This window comes from Bos mutus, chromosome 28 (assembly GCF_027580195.1).
Source record: "Bos mutus isolate GX-2022 chromosome 28, NWIPB_WYAK_1.1, whole genome shotgun sequence".
NCBI lineage: Eukaryota > Metazoa > Chordata > Mammalia > Artiodactyla > Bovidae > Bos > Bos mutus.
Genome location: NC_091644.1, coordinates 6135372 through 6153146, shown reverse-complemented (window position 1 = coordinate 6153146; position 17775 = coordinate 6135372). Strand labels below are relative to the sequence as shown.

General features: G+C 39.2%; 1 protein-coding gene across 4 annotated transcripts in view; it reads right to left on the bottom strand.

Moving 5' to 3' along the window:
• The window catches only part of SHLD2 (shieldin complex subunit 2), a 114163-nt gene that overhangs the window by 31022 nt on the left and 65366 nt on the right, over nucleotides 1–17775 (bottom strand). For 3 of the 4 annotated variants that reach the window (XM_070364848.1, XM_070364849.1, XM_070364847.1), the window contains 2 exons: nucleotides 3419–4954; nucleotides 880–987 (listed from right to left, as the gene is read on the bottom strand). In XM_070364848.1, coding sequence (XP_070220949.1) covers nucleotides 880–987; nucleotides 3419–4949 — 1639 coding nt within the window. In that variant the 5' untranslated portion in view covers nucleotides 4950–4954. The remainder of the gene's footprint in view (nucleotides 1–879; nucleotides 988–3418; nucleotides 4955–17775) is intronic. The other variant, XM_070364850.1, reaches the window with a different exon arrangement.

Here is a 17775-nt window from a genome sequence, read left to right as displayed (position 1 = left end):
TAATAATTCCACTTTATAGAAATTACTAACATTTTCTTTGTGCCCTAATAGGATCAATTTTCCTGACTGTACTGTGCACACATGACAAAAATGCATATTTCTATCATTAGAATGTAGAATTCAATCTATACCCACAAGATACACTTTATTCATAAGATCTACAGTGCTCACTATATTGCTTAGATCTTTTATTTCTTAGTCATATTCTGTCTATTAGATCTGTCTTGTGCCATTAGAGAAATGCAAGTTAATACCACAATGAGATATCACTGCACAGTGATCAGAATGGCTAAAATTTTAAAATAGGACAATACCAAATGCTGACAAGGATGCAGAGAAACTATAAGATACGTTGCTGGTAGGAAGTTTAAGTGGCACAGCCACTCTGAAAAACAGTTTGGCAATTTCTTATAAAACTAAACATGTATTTGTCATACAACCTCCTCTTTTCATTACCTCAAGAATTCCAGAGGCTCAGAAATGCCATGGAAGAACTTCAGAGGTCCATGGAATCACTTGGGATGATATGCAAAATTTTATATCTCCCTACTTAAGTCTATTTTTCTTAAGAAATGGCACATAGCTTCTCAAAGAGGTCTATGACTCCCTAAAAGGTCAAGAATCACGACGATATTGACTCTAAGAAAAAGAAAACAAATCATGAACCCCAATATTTCTTTAAATATGATTTATACTGTACAAGGTGATTTTTATAAACTCTATTTTCATTCTTACTGAAAATAAACCAATACCTTTCAGCTAACCATTTAGAAAACATTTTGTAACATTGCCATTTTAACGCTACTTTTTCTCAATATGTGTATGTATATACTTTGAATACTAAGAAATTATTATATTTAAATTTAAAATGTGTCTTACATTCTTCGGGCTGGACAGATGAATAACTCCCAAGATTTAATAACTGACTGGTAAATGTTGATTGCAGGACTGTCTCACCAACCCAATGATCCTCATGGATAGTGACATCTAGAAAGGGGGAAAAAGTTCTGATCATGCTAAAAATTCCCTCACACTGGGATTAATGTACTCATCATAGTAAAATACCATGCATGCCTCTCACATGCCAGGTAACTGAAATCCAAATAGGGGAAATGATCTCCCTAAAGGCACAAAATGATAAAATAGCAAATTTGATCTCTGAAACTAAGAATGTCTGTATGTAGGTAAAATAACAAAATTGCTTCTGTATATTCAAATAATATCAATATGGAAGCTTTGCTCCATAGAGAAAATTTTAATGGTTTTGTTCACTTAAGGCAAAGATATAATATATATTTCTGATAAATTAAATCATTTAGGGTCAGGAAGCAAAGCAGGGTTCTAAAGCAGTAGTTCCTAGAAGAGTAAAACATATTTAGTATGCATTTATTTACTCTGCTATAAGCCATATATAAATATAATATAAGGCATCCTTAAAGAACTTTGATTATTTTTCCCTAAACTGAATGATAATTATCTCCTATAGACGTTAAAAATGAAACACTCTGAAGGTAAGGAACACTTCCCAGGAAAAACAGAGCTGCATGATGTAAGATGGAAAGAGAAGAAACAGTTAGTGAAACGAAACATACCACCTGGGAGAAACAATTCTAGGCAGAACAAAAATTAAGTTAAAGACAGACAGATCCATCCCAGCAGGATGTCATCAGTGCATATAGAATGTTAGAGGTATGAAGATATTCTAACGGCAGCAACATAATCAAAGAAAACAAGGATGCATAATTTCCAAGTCATTACTTCCAAGTTTATATCCCAGACCCTCTCCTCAGCTTCAAACCCATTTACCCACGTATCCACAACTGCCTAACTGACACTCCTGACTGGATATCCGATTAGCTCCCCAAACTCAGCCTTGCTCGAATCTGCTTTTCTTCTTGTATGCCCCACCTCATTTGTTGGCACCATGCTGCTAGCCAGGTCAACTGGAACATGACACCATCCTGAACTTCTGCCTCTCCTTTCCCATCTTTGTCTCCAACCCCACTGTTGACTCCGCCTCTTGAATCTGCCTGCAGCCCTGCCACCGCCACTGTTTTGCATCAAACATTCTTCTCTCTCCAAGCAGGTACCCTTCCTATCTCCAATCCATGTCCCATGATGCTAATGAATGACTTATCAAGAACATTAATGTGATCTACTGACTTGATTAAAAAAACTCTCAGTGGCTCCCCATGGCCTGGCCAGGAACAACCAACACAGCATTCAAGGCTTTTCAAGATTTGACATTCAGGATGCCTGCTCTTCAGAAAGGAACAAACAAGAAATTTCAAGGAGAACTTTCAGAAAACCATATTGTAAAACCTATGTTCAGACTGGTAAAATGTTAAACACTGGTGACAGGATGGAGGGGAGTTAGAATTCAGCCCTTGCCCCCCCTTTCTTGCTCCATTCACTGATACAGTTTTCTATTTGTTCTTTATATACTGGTTTCCCAGATAAGTCCCAGGTCTTCTCTTTTAACTCTAGTCACTAGTCTCCTTAGAGACTATATAGGACATATTTAGAGCATCTTTTCACTCTATTGCTAAAGTATAGTAGAAAAATATCCATTGCGGAATGGAATCTGATCTGGAATCTGTTTGTTACACAGAATTGTTCACTTTTGGGTGGATATCAGTAGGTAGTATGAGATATCCAATAGAGATATAATCATCTGCAACCGGATGCTATTAATTAAAGTGGGATTTCACTCATACATTTCTCTGTAAATGTAATCTCACTACCTAACTAGGAAAACATCAGTCCTTCCAATGAACACCCAGGACTGATCTCATTTAGGATAGACTGGTTGGACCTCCTTGCAGTCCAAGGGACTCTCAGGAGTCTGAAGCTCTTGCTCTTCTACATCCATGGATTCAACCAACCAGGAATGGTGGAGCACTGCAGTGTTCACTACTGAAAAACACACACATATAAAGGGGCCCATGCAGTTCAAGGGTCTTTGGTAATTTTAATAATTTAAAAATGCAATAGAAATTCCATGTTGCTTCAGTAAGAATGTAGTATGCACAGCTTTACTAGGGATGGAATAGTAGAAATATTATCCTGTTAACACAGCTAAAGAAAAGGGTTACAAATAAGACATACATAAATAAAATTGTAAGAAAACAAAGAAAGAGCCCGATGAGGCACAACGTGGATGCTAGCACAGTGAATGAAAGGAGGAGAAACCAGAGAAGACTTCTCAAAGAGAAGGAGGGACAGAACAAAGAAGGACAAACACCCAGAAATGGCAATGCAGGGATGAGGAGACCAACACAGATGCTCTAAGGGACTCTATCACGCTGGAACCCTAAGTAGCAAATGGTAAGGAAAGAATCCTTAAAGGCTTAAAGTGGGAGGGGGAAAAAGACAACAGCTTTGTAAAATAAAAAGATATTTACCACGATGACCTTACCTGTGAGTAAAATTATATCTCCCAGAAACACAGTAAGTGCCCAGAATGCTGCAGTCCTCCACAGAAACACCTTCTTCTTAATTTCTGATTGGTCAGTTACCACAATTGTTGCTAAGGGCACTTTAGAGCCAGAATTTGGTCCAGATTTTATATTTATTTCTTTCATGTGACATGGAGATAACACCATGACTAAGCAATTGTATTTCTGACGTTCAGAATCACAGTTTTTTATTAATGAGGTTTTTTTAATGCCCTTAAATTCAAACATGTTCCTCCGGTCCACTGTTACAGTATGATCTCTCTCATTAGAAAACAATTTAATTTTCTTAGCTACATGGGGGACTTCAGATAGAGCCTGAGCATGGCCTGATTTATCTTCAGAGGTCCAACTTCTCTTACCAGAACTTTTGCGGAAGGTATTTAGTTGAGAACACAGTATTCCTGAGTTACATGACTCAATGAGTATCTCATTTGGTTGAAATTTATCATCACAATTGAAAAGTTCTTGAGATCCTATATCTTCTTCAAGATCTTTATCAGCGTTCAAGAGAGTGTGGCTACTTTTTGTTTCAGGACAAACAGGACTAAAAAGTTCAAGGGAACAGGCTTGGTTCTGTCCATCTTCATTTCCTCCTGCAGAATCATCTTTGGACTGAATCAAATTGTCCTCAGTTATTCTGATTTCCCCATAACTTGCCTCTGGTTCAATCTCCATGTTTATGGTCCCTTTATTTATAGACTTCTGCCCTTTATATTTCCTTTGAGCTAAAAAAGCAACCTGGCTGGAGGTCATTATACTAAGAAATTCAGTGTCAGTGGATATTTTAAGACCTGACGCCTTCCCTACTGTTCCTTCAGGCCTTGGTTTGTCTCCTGTGTTAGCGGGAAAGAACTCCAGACACTGGTTCTGTATTTCATGATGCTCTGCTGGTGCACTGTTTATTTTGATGGCTTCTGGCGTGTTAGTCTGCTCAGCACCACAGACTGCATCCAATATAGCTGCACACTTATGAGCTAAATGAAAGGGATTTTTTGGAATGTTTTGACCACACATGTTTGATTGATCATGCTGTTCGTTTCTGGTTTTCTTAAGTTCACTGGAAAGCTTTTGATACTTTTCTTCTTCAGTAAAATGCTGAACGCCTCCCTTAAATCCACGTACTTGCTCACTGGAGCTGGTTCTGTCACTCATTCCCAAGGGGTAAGCCTTCTGGGACTTTACAGTTTGTGCTTCAGAAATGCGATGTGTGGTGTCATCTTTCATGTGAACAGATCTGTTCATAGAGTTTGCTGGAAAATGACCATGAGGAAGATCTGGAAGGCCCAGAGGTTCCAGGGCCTGACAGTCCTCAAGATTTTTGTGCCTGCATTTTTCATCCTTCAGGTATAAGGAATGGTGATTGTACAAAACCTGAATTTCTTTCCAGGTCTCAGCAGTGGACGCTACAGAAGTTGGTTCCTGTGAGACTGTCATTTCCAGTGGACTGACTGGAGCACCCCAAAAAATGTGAACTTGAGATCCTCCACTCATAGTTTCTGAAAAAAAACAAAGAAAAAGAAAAATCTAAAATAAGCATTTGTCAGAAATTTTTATATATTGAAATTAACTTATAATAGCCTGGACAGAGGAGCATGGTGGGCTGCTGACCATAGGGTCGCACAGAGTCAGACATGACTGAAGCGACTTAGCATGCATGCAGGCACTGGACAAGGAAATGCAACCCACTCCAGTGTTCTTGTCTAGAGAATCCCAGGGACGGGGAGCCTGGTGGGCTGCCATTGCTGGGGTTGCACAGAGTCGGACACGACTGAAGCAACAAATGTAATATAAATCAAAAACATAATTAATAAAGGTGATTTATATTCTTAATCAATTATAAAAATAACAAATATATAAGCAATCATAAGGAGAAATCAAAATATGCACAAAAGATACTCACATAAAGACTCTCTTTAAGGAAAATAAAATTAAGCATACTAAAACAAATGCGTCAACTCTTGGTATGTTCACTTCTGGTATTGTAAAAACTTGCACTCTTTTTTTTTCTTTTGGCTGCTCAGTGAAGCATGTAGGGTCTTAGTTCCAGGGATCAAACCCATGTCCCCTGCATTGGGAGTGCAGAGTCTTAACCACTAGACTGACAGGGGAGTCCCAAAACTTGCACCATTTAAACAGTAAGTTAGTAAAGAAGGGAATAAACAGCATTTGTGTAGCTGTATTATAGTCACCTTTAAATCCCTTGTTTTCTTTTTAGGGCCTTCTTCCTGCAACTGTGAACTCAATTTCAAAATCCCAAAATAGAGGCTTGAACCAGTAAAGAGAAAATAAAAAACCAAGGCTCTTTTCAAAATGTACAAGTGACTATATTATCTATCTTCAATCTATAAGCACAATCAATAACCGCTTCTGTATTTTTTAAAAATAATTTTATTTGTTTATTTTTTGGCTGTGCTGGTTCTTGTTTCTGCACAGGCTTTTCTGTAGTTGTGGTGCGCAGGCTTCTCACTGCGGTGGCTTCTCTTGTTGCAGAGCATGGGCTCAGAAGTTGTGGGACGCAGGTTTAGTTGCTCTGCGGCACATGGGATGTTCCTGGAGCAGGGATCGAACCCGTGTCTCCTGTGTTGGCAGGCTGATTCTTCACTATTGAGTCAGCAGGGAAGCCCTGCTTCTGTATTTCTAACCTTCTCTAAAATGCAAACAGATTAAGAACAGCCATTTTGTAATATACAGACAAAAGAAACTCATTATAATTTCAATATTTTTTCATTAACTGTGGGCACTTGCTATAAGTAAATCTAAGTAAGCATCATATTTAGTGGGATAAAAATAGAGAATCATACCACTACTGACTTGATAGTAACTGACTTTCCAAAAGTATCATTCCTAGAGTTTGCTGATAAATTTTTTATAGTGCTATTGACAAATAAGGTCCTTGGCCTAAGGGAACTGTCAGTCTGGTTTTAAAAAAAACAAAAAGGAGAAAAAAAGAGTGAATGTAAACTAGCAGTTTAAAAATAATGTAATACATATGGTAAGCTAGAAATAGGAAACACAAGTCTACTGGGGAACAGCGCTCCCATGGAAGGCAAGTCCACGGCTGTAAGCATCTACACAAAAGAATAAGCAGCTGAAAAGGCAGGGTTATGAAAGACGTGGTATGATTGAGGACTTCTGATCAGAGTACAGGTCCTTTGTAAGAAGGTAAGAAGCTTTCAAATCATGAAAGTCTGTATGGAAGTATGGCAGTATACAGGAAACCGCAGCTACAGTCCCCAGGCACTCTCATCATTCCTTGATTTGCTCATGGTCACCTCTTCCTAATCTATCTGATTATAATTCTTGTGATTTCACTGTTGGTGTGGGTGTTCCTGCTAATACCCTGGCCTCTTGGTTCCTTGTCCTCTTCTGCTCTACTGATTTTATTCTCCACCCTACCTCAGTTATTCATTCTCATAATCATATGCCCTACCACTAACAATAACTATACATTTCCTTAAAAGCGCCACAGTGGCTCAGACCATAAAGTGTCTGCCTACAATGAGAGAGACCCGGGTTCGATCCCGGGGTTGGGAAGATCCCCTGGAGAAGGAAATGGCAATCCACTCCAGTACTCTTGCCTGGAAAATCCCATGGATGGAGGAGCCTGGTAGCCTACAGTCCGTGGGATTGCAAAAAGTCAGACACGACTAAGCAACCTCACTATACATTTCCTTAATTTCAATTTAAGCTTTAACTCGCTGACTACTTTCTCCTATCTTTGACTTACTCCCTCTAAATGGACAACTACAACAGCTCTTTGACCACGTGGGATCTATGTTGAACACAATGATCGTAATTCATTTTTATAGCCTCATTCTTCACTTTCCTCCTTAAAATGCTTAGATTCCAGGGTCATTATAATCACTCGCTACCATACTTCTTTAATTCTGCTACTCTCCTCTCCAGCTAAACTCAAACCCTGGTTCAATCACACCTACTCTACAACTGTACCCAATGAAAACTAGTCTCGTTTTAAGATCATTACTACTAACTTCAAGGTGGTACCCAGAAATCTTATCTTTCCGTGTCCATTCATTTTCCAAGATAACTCCTTTATACCCTTTAAAGCTCAGCATCTCCCCCATCCTTGTGCAGCTGATGATCATTTACAAGTTGTCAGCAACACACCTACTGACCCATATGCTTTGCCCACGTTATTACTATGAATAAATTGTTTGTGTTTCTAAGGCCATCTCTTCCTCACTTAGACGTTAGATCTAATAACCTCTTTCCTACCCAGGCTTCAACAATTCTCCATTTCTCTCCTACATCTTTATTTTTCTTCCTTTACAGGAGCATCTCCATCAACATACAAACATGTTGTGACTACTCCTCATGCTGTTAATCCTCAGCTTCTCTACTCCCCCACTTATTGTACTGCTTTTCTGCTCCCCTCTACAGCAAAATTCCTTGAAAGAACTGTCTATATTCCTCTTACCCCATTTTCTCTTAAATCTACTCCTATCAAGCATTGGTCCAAAACACTCCACTGAAACAGCATATTTCAAGGTCTCCAATAACCTCCATATTGGAATTGGTCAACTCCCCATTTTCAGCTTAGACTGTCAGCACTGATCACCCCTTTCTTCCTTTTATCTGGCTTTAGGAATACCACAGCCTCCTGATTCTCATCCCAGCTCACACCACCTCACCATATGCTCCTTCCCAGTCTCCTCTGCTGCCTCCTCCTCGTCTCCTCAGCTTCTCGCTCAGCGGCCCAGTACTTGGGTCTCTCTCTGGACTCACTCCCTAGGTAATTGTCACTCAGTCTCAGGATCTGAATACCTTCTAATAACTAACAGATGTATACCTCCATCACTAATGACTACCAGATGTACATCTGATATAATGACTAATGACTACCAGATGTATATCTCCATCACTAATGACCACCAGATGTTTATCTCCATCAGTCTCTCTTCTGAATTCCTGACTCCTTATCCAACATTCTTATCAACATTCTACTTGAGATATAAGTACTGGGCCCCTGAGCAAGAAGTTGAGGAGATGAGTAAAAGCTAGCGAAGGAGACTGATAAAGAGCGTATGGTGAGGTGGGATGAGAATCAGGAGGATGTGGTATCCCTAATAGGCACCTATGTGGAAAAGAGCTAACATACCAAGCCTGAGACTGCTGCTGCTGCTGCTGCTAAGTCGCTTCAGTGGTGTCCGACTCTGTGCAACCCCATAGACGGCAGCCCACCAGGCTCCCCCATCCCTGGGATTCTCTAGGCAAGAACACTGGAGTGGGTTGCCATTTCCTTCTCCAATGCATGAAAGTGAAAAAATAAAGTGAAGTCGTTCAGTCGTGTCCGACTCCTAGCGACCCCAGGGACTGCAGCCCACTAGGCTCCTCCAGCCATGGGATTTTCCAAGCAAGAGTACTGGAGTGGGGTGCCACTGCCTTCTCTGAAGCCTGCGACTACCATCCTTAAAAAGCCCTGCTTGCAATGTGCGCCCTTGGCAGGCATTTGTGCATTTTGATTTCAGGAGGGTTCCCACTATTCCTTGATAAGAATGACTCACTGTGCCTAAACTATCTAATAAACAGTTCCTTTCCTTCTACGAGACTGGCATTTTGGTATGTGATAGGCAGAGTGTGGCTACACCACCAAGGCTCCTTAGAGAAATGACTGATTCTAGATTTGGGGGCAGGAAATATACAAGATGAACCTGAAACATCTCATCACACAAGAGAACAATCGAAGACTAGTAGGACTGTCAAAAGAACTGACGAGCCAACTTAAAGAGGCTCCCACTGCCAAAACTGGGCAATCTGAACATCAGTCAGGATGACCACCAAGATGGATTGGAACAAATCTGACATGCTAATATCCATGAACTCATACAAATAACTAAAAAAACTCACTCATGATCACCTTCAGAGGATACTGTGACTGTTTCAAAAGTTGGTGAATAAAAGGAAAACATTTTACCCTGTTTTTCTTTACTAAGAGAATCTCAAGATGGCCAAATATATGATGAGAGGAAATCTCTCTTTACAGTGATATTCTGCTAATAAACAACAACCAAAAGAACGATAGACTAGCACCATCTCACAACTCCTAGCGAGTTAGTGGATTTTCTAGGCAATAGCCATTAATTACTACTAATATCACCAGGTAGATGTGAGGAGGGACAGCGCAGGGAATCTGTAGATTGAAACCAATTACAAAGTGTGGACCTTATTTAGATTTTGATTTGAAGGCACAGTGTAAAAATATAAGGCAACTGGAAAAACGGAAACTTTGGTATTTTATAACATGAAGGGATTACTGGGGTTTTTAGTGGGATCATATTACTGAGGCTACATATGAAAGGCTATGTGCCAGAGATGCAAAATGAGTGTTTGCATGTAAAATGGTGTGACATTTTTAATTTCCTTAGAACACCAGGAGGGGAGAGGGGACGAGGTTACAGATTAAACAAGATGGGCCATATGTCCAGGCAGGTTGAAGGAACACGTCTCTAATCACTCTACTTTTGTACCTCTTTTAAATATCCTATAATACAAGCCTTCTTTTTTGTTGTTGTTTTTAAGAAATATTTTTTCAAACTTGGAAAAGATTTAAGCAGTCTAATCATACCCAAGGTTGGGGAACTCTTACGCAGCTCTGACTAACAATCTGGTGAAGGTGAGGATGCTCATACCACACCACCAAATAACGCCATTTCCAAGTTTCTGCTCTGGAGAACTCTTGCACGTATCCACACAAGAATACGTGTGCAAGAATGATCATGGGGGACTTTATAAAAAAAATTTAGAACCTAAAAATCCATGAAGAGGAGAGAAGCCGTGGGATATTCAGAGAATGACTGCTATATGGAAGAAAAATAAATGAACACAAGTTACATATCAACATGGATACATCTTACAAACATAATTTTAAATGAAAGAAGGAATCTGAAGAATAGACAACTTATGATATCAACATGTTGAATTTTAAAATATGTCTGAGATTAAAACACAAAATCCAGGATTCTGGTTACCTTCAGGAAGGAGGAATGGGGATGTGATAGGTAGAGTACACATGAAGGGCATCAACTGTACTAACCGTGCTGATTTTCTTAACTAGGTAAATATATTCCTTGTATTGTTCAGAAATATTTTATAACTTAAAAAAAAACCCTAGAAAGAAAAACTGAGAAGCAAGATTAAAGATGATTTTTCAAAGACGTCTATATTTTTAAAGTTTTATTGTAATGAATAATGAATGGTTATTACTTTTATAATGGATCTTTTTTTGTTTGGTAATTCTGGCTTTTCTTTCACAACCTTCAAACTGGACATGATGTTCCAATACAACAATGGACCTAACCCTAACATTGCTGACTGAGAGCTGACAACAGTGATGGCAACTTTCAACTTATTACCAGTTAAAACAAAGATATACTGCTATTTTCAAACAGTCTTATAATAGTGAATTGTTACTAAGGAAACAAAATTACAGTAAGTTTAGGTGTGTTGACCTGTAACAAAACAAAGAGGGCTAAGTATCATTAAGTACTATAACCACATATACCAACCTCATTTAATCCTCAGAGAAATAATAATCTGAATAAAAAATAATTGATATATTAGATCTAATTGATGGTTTATTTTTTATATATTGGGCTTCCCTGGTGGTTCAGACAGTAAAGAACCTGCTGTAATATGGGAGACCTGGGTTCGATCCTTGGGTTGGGAGGATCCCCTCGAGAAGGAAATGGCCATCCACTCCTGTATTCTTGCCCAGAATATCCCATGGACAGAGGAGACTGGCAGGCTACAGGTCCCAAAGAATCAAACGTGACTGAGCGACTGACAATACACTTTTTAAAAATTTATATATCACTACTAAATTGGTCACTAGGGGGCTCCAAATAGCACAGCAAAAACACTCTCAAATGATACACTGACATCAAAACCAAGCGGAAGAGGGAGGAATGTATTATCCAGAAACGTAGGTAGAAATACTTCAGTTCAGTTTAGTTCAGTCGCTCAGTCGTGTCCGACTCTTTGCGACCCCATGGACTGCAGCATGCCAGGCTTCCCTGTCCATCACCAACTCCCAGACTTTACTCAAACTCACACCCATTGAGTCAGTGATGCCATCCAACCATCTCATCCTCTGTCGTCCCCTTCTCCTCCTGCCTTCAATCTTTCCCAGCATCAGAGTCTTTTCAAATGAGTCAGCTCTTCACATCAGGTGGCCAAAGTACTGGAGTTTCAGCTTCAGCAGCAGTCCTTCCAATGAATATTCAGGACTGATTTCCCTTAGGATGGACTGGTTGGATCTCCTTGCAGCCCAAGGGACTCTCAAGAGTCTTCTCCAACACCACAGTTCAAAAGCATCCATTCTTTGGCCCTCAGCTTTCTTTCTAGTCCAACTCTCACATCCATACATGACTACTGGAAAAACCATAGCTTTGACTAGACAGACCTTTGTTGCCAAAATAATATCTCTGCTTTTTAATATGCTGTCTAGGTTGGTCATAACTTTTCTTCCAAGGAGTAAGCATCTTTTAATTTCATGGCTGCAGTCACCATCCGCAGTGATTTTGGAGCCCACAAAAATAAAGTCTGTAACTGTTTCCATTGTTTCCCCATCTAATTGCCAAGAAGTGATGGGACCGGATGCCATGATCTTAGTTTTCTGAATGTTAAGTTTTAAGCCAATTTTTTCACTCTCCTCTTTCACTTTCATCACGAGGCTCTCTAGTTCTTCACTTTCTGCCATAAGGGTGGTGTCATCTGCATATCTGAGGTTATTGATATTTCTCCCAGTAATCTTGATTCCAGCCTGCACTTCATCCAGTCCAGCATTTCTCATGATGTACTCTGCATATAAGTTAAATAAGCAGGGTGACAATATACAGCCTTGACATACTCCTTTCCCGATTTGGAACCAGTCTGGTGTTCCATGTCCAGTTCAACTGTTGCTTCTTGACCTGCATACATATTTCTCAGGAGGCAGGTCAGGTGGTCTGGTATTCCCATCTCTTTCAGAATTTTCCACAGTTTGTTGTGATCCACACAGTCAAAGGCTTTAGCACAATCAATAAAGCAGAAGTAGATGTTTTTCTGGAACTCTATTGCTTTTTCAATGATCCAGTGGATGTTGGCAATCTGATCTCTGGTTCCTCTGCCTTTCCTAAATCCAGTTTGAACATCTGGAAGTTCACAGTTCATGTACTGTTGAAGTCTGGCTTGGAGAATCTTGAGTATTACTTTGCTAGTGTGTGAGATGAGTGCAATTGTGCAGTACTTTGAGCATTCTTTGGCATTGCCTTTCTTTGGGATTGGAATGAAAACAGACCTTTTCCAGTCCTGTGGCCACTGCTGAGTTTTCCAAATTTGCTGGCATACTGAGTGGAGCACTTTCACAGCATCATCTTTCAGGATTTGAAATAGCTCAACTGGAATTCCATCACCTCCACTAGCTTTGTTCGTAGTGATGCTTCCTAGGGTCCACTTGACTCACATTCCAGGATGTCTGGCTCTTGGTGAGTGATTATACCATTGTGATTATCTGGGTTGTGAAGATCTTTTTTGTATAGTTCTGTGCAGAAACACTTGGATATCTTCAAATCAAAACATAAAATTACTATGCAAATGAACTTCCCTCTCTCGAATCTTTGGGTTTGTCTCCAACAGTTTCTTCCCGTTAGCTTCAACTAATTATACCTATGGCTAATTCATGTTGAGGTTTGACAGAAAACAACAAAATTCTGTAAAGCAATTATCCTTCAATTAAAAATAAAATTAAAAAAAAAAAAAAGCTTCCATATTGTTTCTTTGTTCTCACTTCCAATTTATTCTTCAATCCACTTAAATATGGCTCTTAAGTCAATCATTTTGTGTAACACTTTTTACTATGTAAACCAATGACCCCTAACAGCCAAATCCAAAGATCAGTTTTTAACCCTCATCTTACTGCCATTTGAAATTGGTTATCAATTCCTCTTTTCTGAAACATTCTACTTTTTTGATTTTGTGAGATCATCAAAACCACAGAAAACTACTGAGCTATTCATTTATTCACTTAATAAACAGTAGTAGGTGTCAGGCATCATGCCAAGTACTGGGAATTCAACAATAACAAAGAGCTTTAAGGAGCTTATATTTTAATGGGAGAGCTAAATTGACAATTGTAAAATTGAGATACTGAACTATCACAGAAATACATGCAGGGTGTCCCTAAGAGGGAGAAGCCTGGCGCAACTCAACCGAAGTACGACTGTCCATTACCTGCATTTTTCATAGACTCACTGGACTATGGTTAGTGACAAAATGTTGAAACCGTATTTAAATAATATTCATAAAAAAGTAGTACAATATAGTGCTAAGACATCCCTCCTCCCCACCCCAAAACAGGGGCCAGTAAAGCAGCCTCAGCTGTCTTATTCACGGGACAGACCAGCTATACGTGATCTCCAAAACCTTTACAGGGCGCGAGGCACTCACTGCCTCCAGACCCTCCCTAAATGTCCTGCAACCTGACTTCTATTTCCTATCTCTGTTAAGACAGCAGTGAAGTACAAATTGTCAATTAAGTGTCCACAGTACTTCACCACTCCAATTGTGAAAGTCCTTCCTTAACTTCTAGAACACTACTCTTTCCTAAATAATTCTTCTACCTCTTTGATTTTTCTTTCTCTTTTTCCTTGGGCCATCTCATCTTTTCATTCCCTACAGCAGTGCAGAATTCCAGCCAACTGCATTCATTTTAATACTAAATATCCAATCATGCTTTACTAGTCTATATTGAACCAACCATTCTCCCCAACAGCAGACTTATATTTCTAGTATCATGATACTAGCACAGTAGATTTTTTTAAAAATGCAATGTTCTTATGGAGGTTTCTCAGAAACCTAAAAAGAGAACTACCACACAACCCAGCAATTCCACTCCTGGACATATACCTAAAAAACAAAAAAATAATTCAAAAAGATACCTGCACCCCAATGCGCAAAGCAGCATTATTTACTACAGCCAAGATATGGAAGCAAGCTTAGTGTCCATCAACACATGCATGTATAAAGAACACATGGTATATATTATATACACAATAGGGTACTACTCAGCCATTTAAAAAAAAGTCTGCTATTTGAAACAACATGATGGACCTGGAGGGTATTATGCCACGTGAAGTCAGAGAAAGACAAATATTATATGATGTAACTTATACGTGGAATCTAAAAACTAAACATACTAATGAACGTAACGAAAAAGAAACAGACTCAACAGATGCAGAAAACAAACAAGTGGTTACCAGCAGCGAGTGGGAAGGGAGAGGGCAAGATAGCAGTATAAGATAAATAAGTAAGCCACAGGATATAACACAGGGAATAGAGCCGGTACTTTTTAATGACTATAAATGGAACATAACCTTTAAAAATTATGAACTGCTAAGTTGTACACATGAAACATATAGATTGTACATCAACTATACTTCGAGCAATGTTCTATTTAGTCTCTTTCTTGAAGGGAAAATCTGACTAACTGACTCTATATCCAGACTAGATGACACAGTCCATGGATTCAAGTTTGGTAGGGCTGAAGGTTATGAGGCCACAGGCTGCAGATTCCCAGATTCAGAGCTGTCCTTGCCCTCTAAGCAGGGGAAGTCACTGAAGCACACAGGGGTGACACAGAGCAGTCCTGAGAGTTCAGACAAGACCTCTCGGTACAAAACAGGTCCAAAGCAGATTAACACTCTATAAAACACAAGGTTATTTCTACATAACAATTATTTAGTATGCCTCCGCTTATTTGTCTAAATATATACCCCTGTATGTGTGGGACCCCTACTTCCCCTATCAAAAAAAACAAAAAACAAAAAACTGACTAGAAAGTATGGTCCTGTTAATGCAAAAGAGTAATTTTTTTTTCAAAGAAATGTCTTTACAGCTAAGGCTGTAGCTACTAACTCCTTTGATTTATAGGAGTTGGAGTCTGTGAACAGGGGGATGGGATGTAGCGAGGGTAGAGGGAAACAAAAGTATTTATCAGAGCAAATATACATGGACTGAAGAGTTAAGTTGTGAACACTGATACATTTCAATGATTCTTGGATAATGCCTGGGTGGACTCTGAGGGTTAAAGCTCATTAAGATACCAGATGAAACCTGCAAGTACATATCCATTACCACAGTTAATAATTACACATTTCTCAATCGGCAGAAGGCCATTTCAGTCAGAAAGACCAATGCAACCATAGTGTTTTATCTTTAGAGTGGTCAGAGTCTAATGAATGGGTCAAAGATTTATAAAACAGGATGAACCGTATCAGTGAGTTTGTCTCTGTAGCACACTACAACCAGAAAGGCTTGTTACAAAACATAAGCAGTTAAAAGGGAGTGCTTTCTCCGTCTCACCATCAACTTACAAACTCACCGTTATAATGCCTTTCCATGGCTGTTTTACCAAAAATACAAGCATCAGAAAGCTACTCAAGAGTGTCAAATGAAAAAGAAGAGGTAGCGCAGGACTGTAATCGTTAAAAGCCTGGTTTTTACAGGAAGATAGATTTGGGTTAAAACCATACTCTGCAACTTGAAATGGCTGAAGCTACATGATATATTCTTTATATTTCTGTATACAGTTGAAAACACCCCTAACAAAAAAATACATTTCTTTATATGTCCAGTGATAATTGCTTCCTTATCTATCAAATGAGAATAACATCAATCCCTTTCTTACATTATTGCTGTGAGATGGGCACAAGAGTACTTATTCAACGAACTAAGTTAAACACTGGAAACTCTACACATACATGCTTAGTGACATGGAAAAACCAAACCACTGTATTTTAGGGCTTTGCTTTTTTTATAAAAAATACATGTATTTTTACACAGTTGTAACCATAAAATTGATATAACTGTGTATTTTGCTTTAATCCATGTAAGGCTACTCTCTTTTATGTCAACCTATAACTTCCTAATCATTTTTAATGCTAATGTCTTCTTGATGAACCTAATTTAGTTCACCATTACTCTCTACTTCACTCATTTGTTTCTAACATCACTATTACAGCCATTTCCGCAATAAATAATTTGAGAAATTTAATTATTTTTCAATTATTTTCAATTATTTTCTTGTGATAAATGCCCAGATATGTGACTATTGGGTCAAAGATGACATACATTGTTATAGTTCTTAATACTGTCTCACTGTGTGCAAAAGAACTGGACAGTTTATAAAGCCCCAAACAATGGCCACGAGTTCCATCTCACCACAAATTTGTTAGCGTATTAATAAGTAATTTTACTAGTGAATTTACTAGTGAGGGTACAAAGGTACTTCACTGGTGTTTCATTTGCATTTCCTTAATTATTTCCACAGAGAAGGCAATGGCACCCCACTCCAGTACTCTTGCCTGGAAAATCCCATGGATGGAGGAGCCTGGTAGGCTGCAGTCCATTGGGTCACTAAGAGTTGGACACGACTGCCCAACTTCACTTTCACTTTTCACTTTCATGCATTGGAGATGGGAATGCAACCCACTCCAGTGTTCTTGCCTGGAGAATCCCAGGGACGGGGGAGCCTGGTGGGCTGCCATCTATGGGGTTGCACAGAGTCGGACACGACTGAAGCGACTTTGCAGCAGCAGCAGCAGCAGCAGCAATTATTTCCAAACTGAAAAAATAGTGAATTCTAAATTACATTTGGATTAAAATCCTTAATATATGACGAGTATGGAAGAACAGACACACAAAGAAATAGAAAAATGGGTTAAGAAGATAAGCAGGTTTATATCACACAAAAAAAGGCATGGTTAAAAACAAAGAAAACATTCATTCTTCTAATAAAATTAAATAAAAAATTATAAATTAATAAGAAAACATTTCTAGCTATCAAACAAGCAAACATTCATGCAAGAGTTACAAGGGTGTAGCAAAATAACATACTGATAAAATCTTTTCTGGAGGGGATATGGCAATGTATGTTGAAAGTCTTAAAATTCTGTACCCCTCTGACCCCATAATTATACTTCTGTTGCCAAAATCCTGGCTCTCTGTACACCACTGCCAAACAGAAATACGGAGACAGCTATGGAGAAGAAGGAAAGGTGGTGAGGTGAAGTCGCTCAGTCGTGTCCGACTCTTTGCAACCCCGTGGACTGTAGCCTACCAGGCTCCTCTGTCTATGGGATTCTCCAGGCAAGAGTACTGGAGTGGGTTACCATTTCAATCCAGGGGATCTTCCCGACCCAGGGATCGAACCCGGGTCTCCCGCATTAGAGGCAGACGCTTTAATCTCTGAGCCACCAGGGAAGCCCAGGAAAGAGTGGCTTTATTACTTTGCCAGGCAAAGGGGGAACACAGTAGGCTA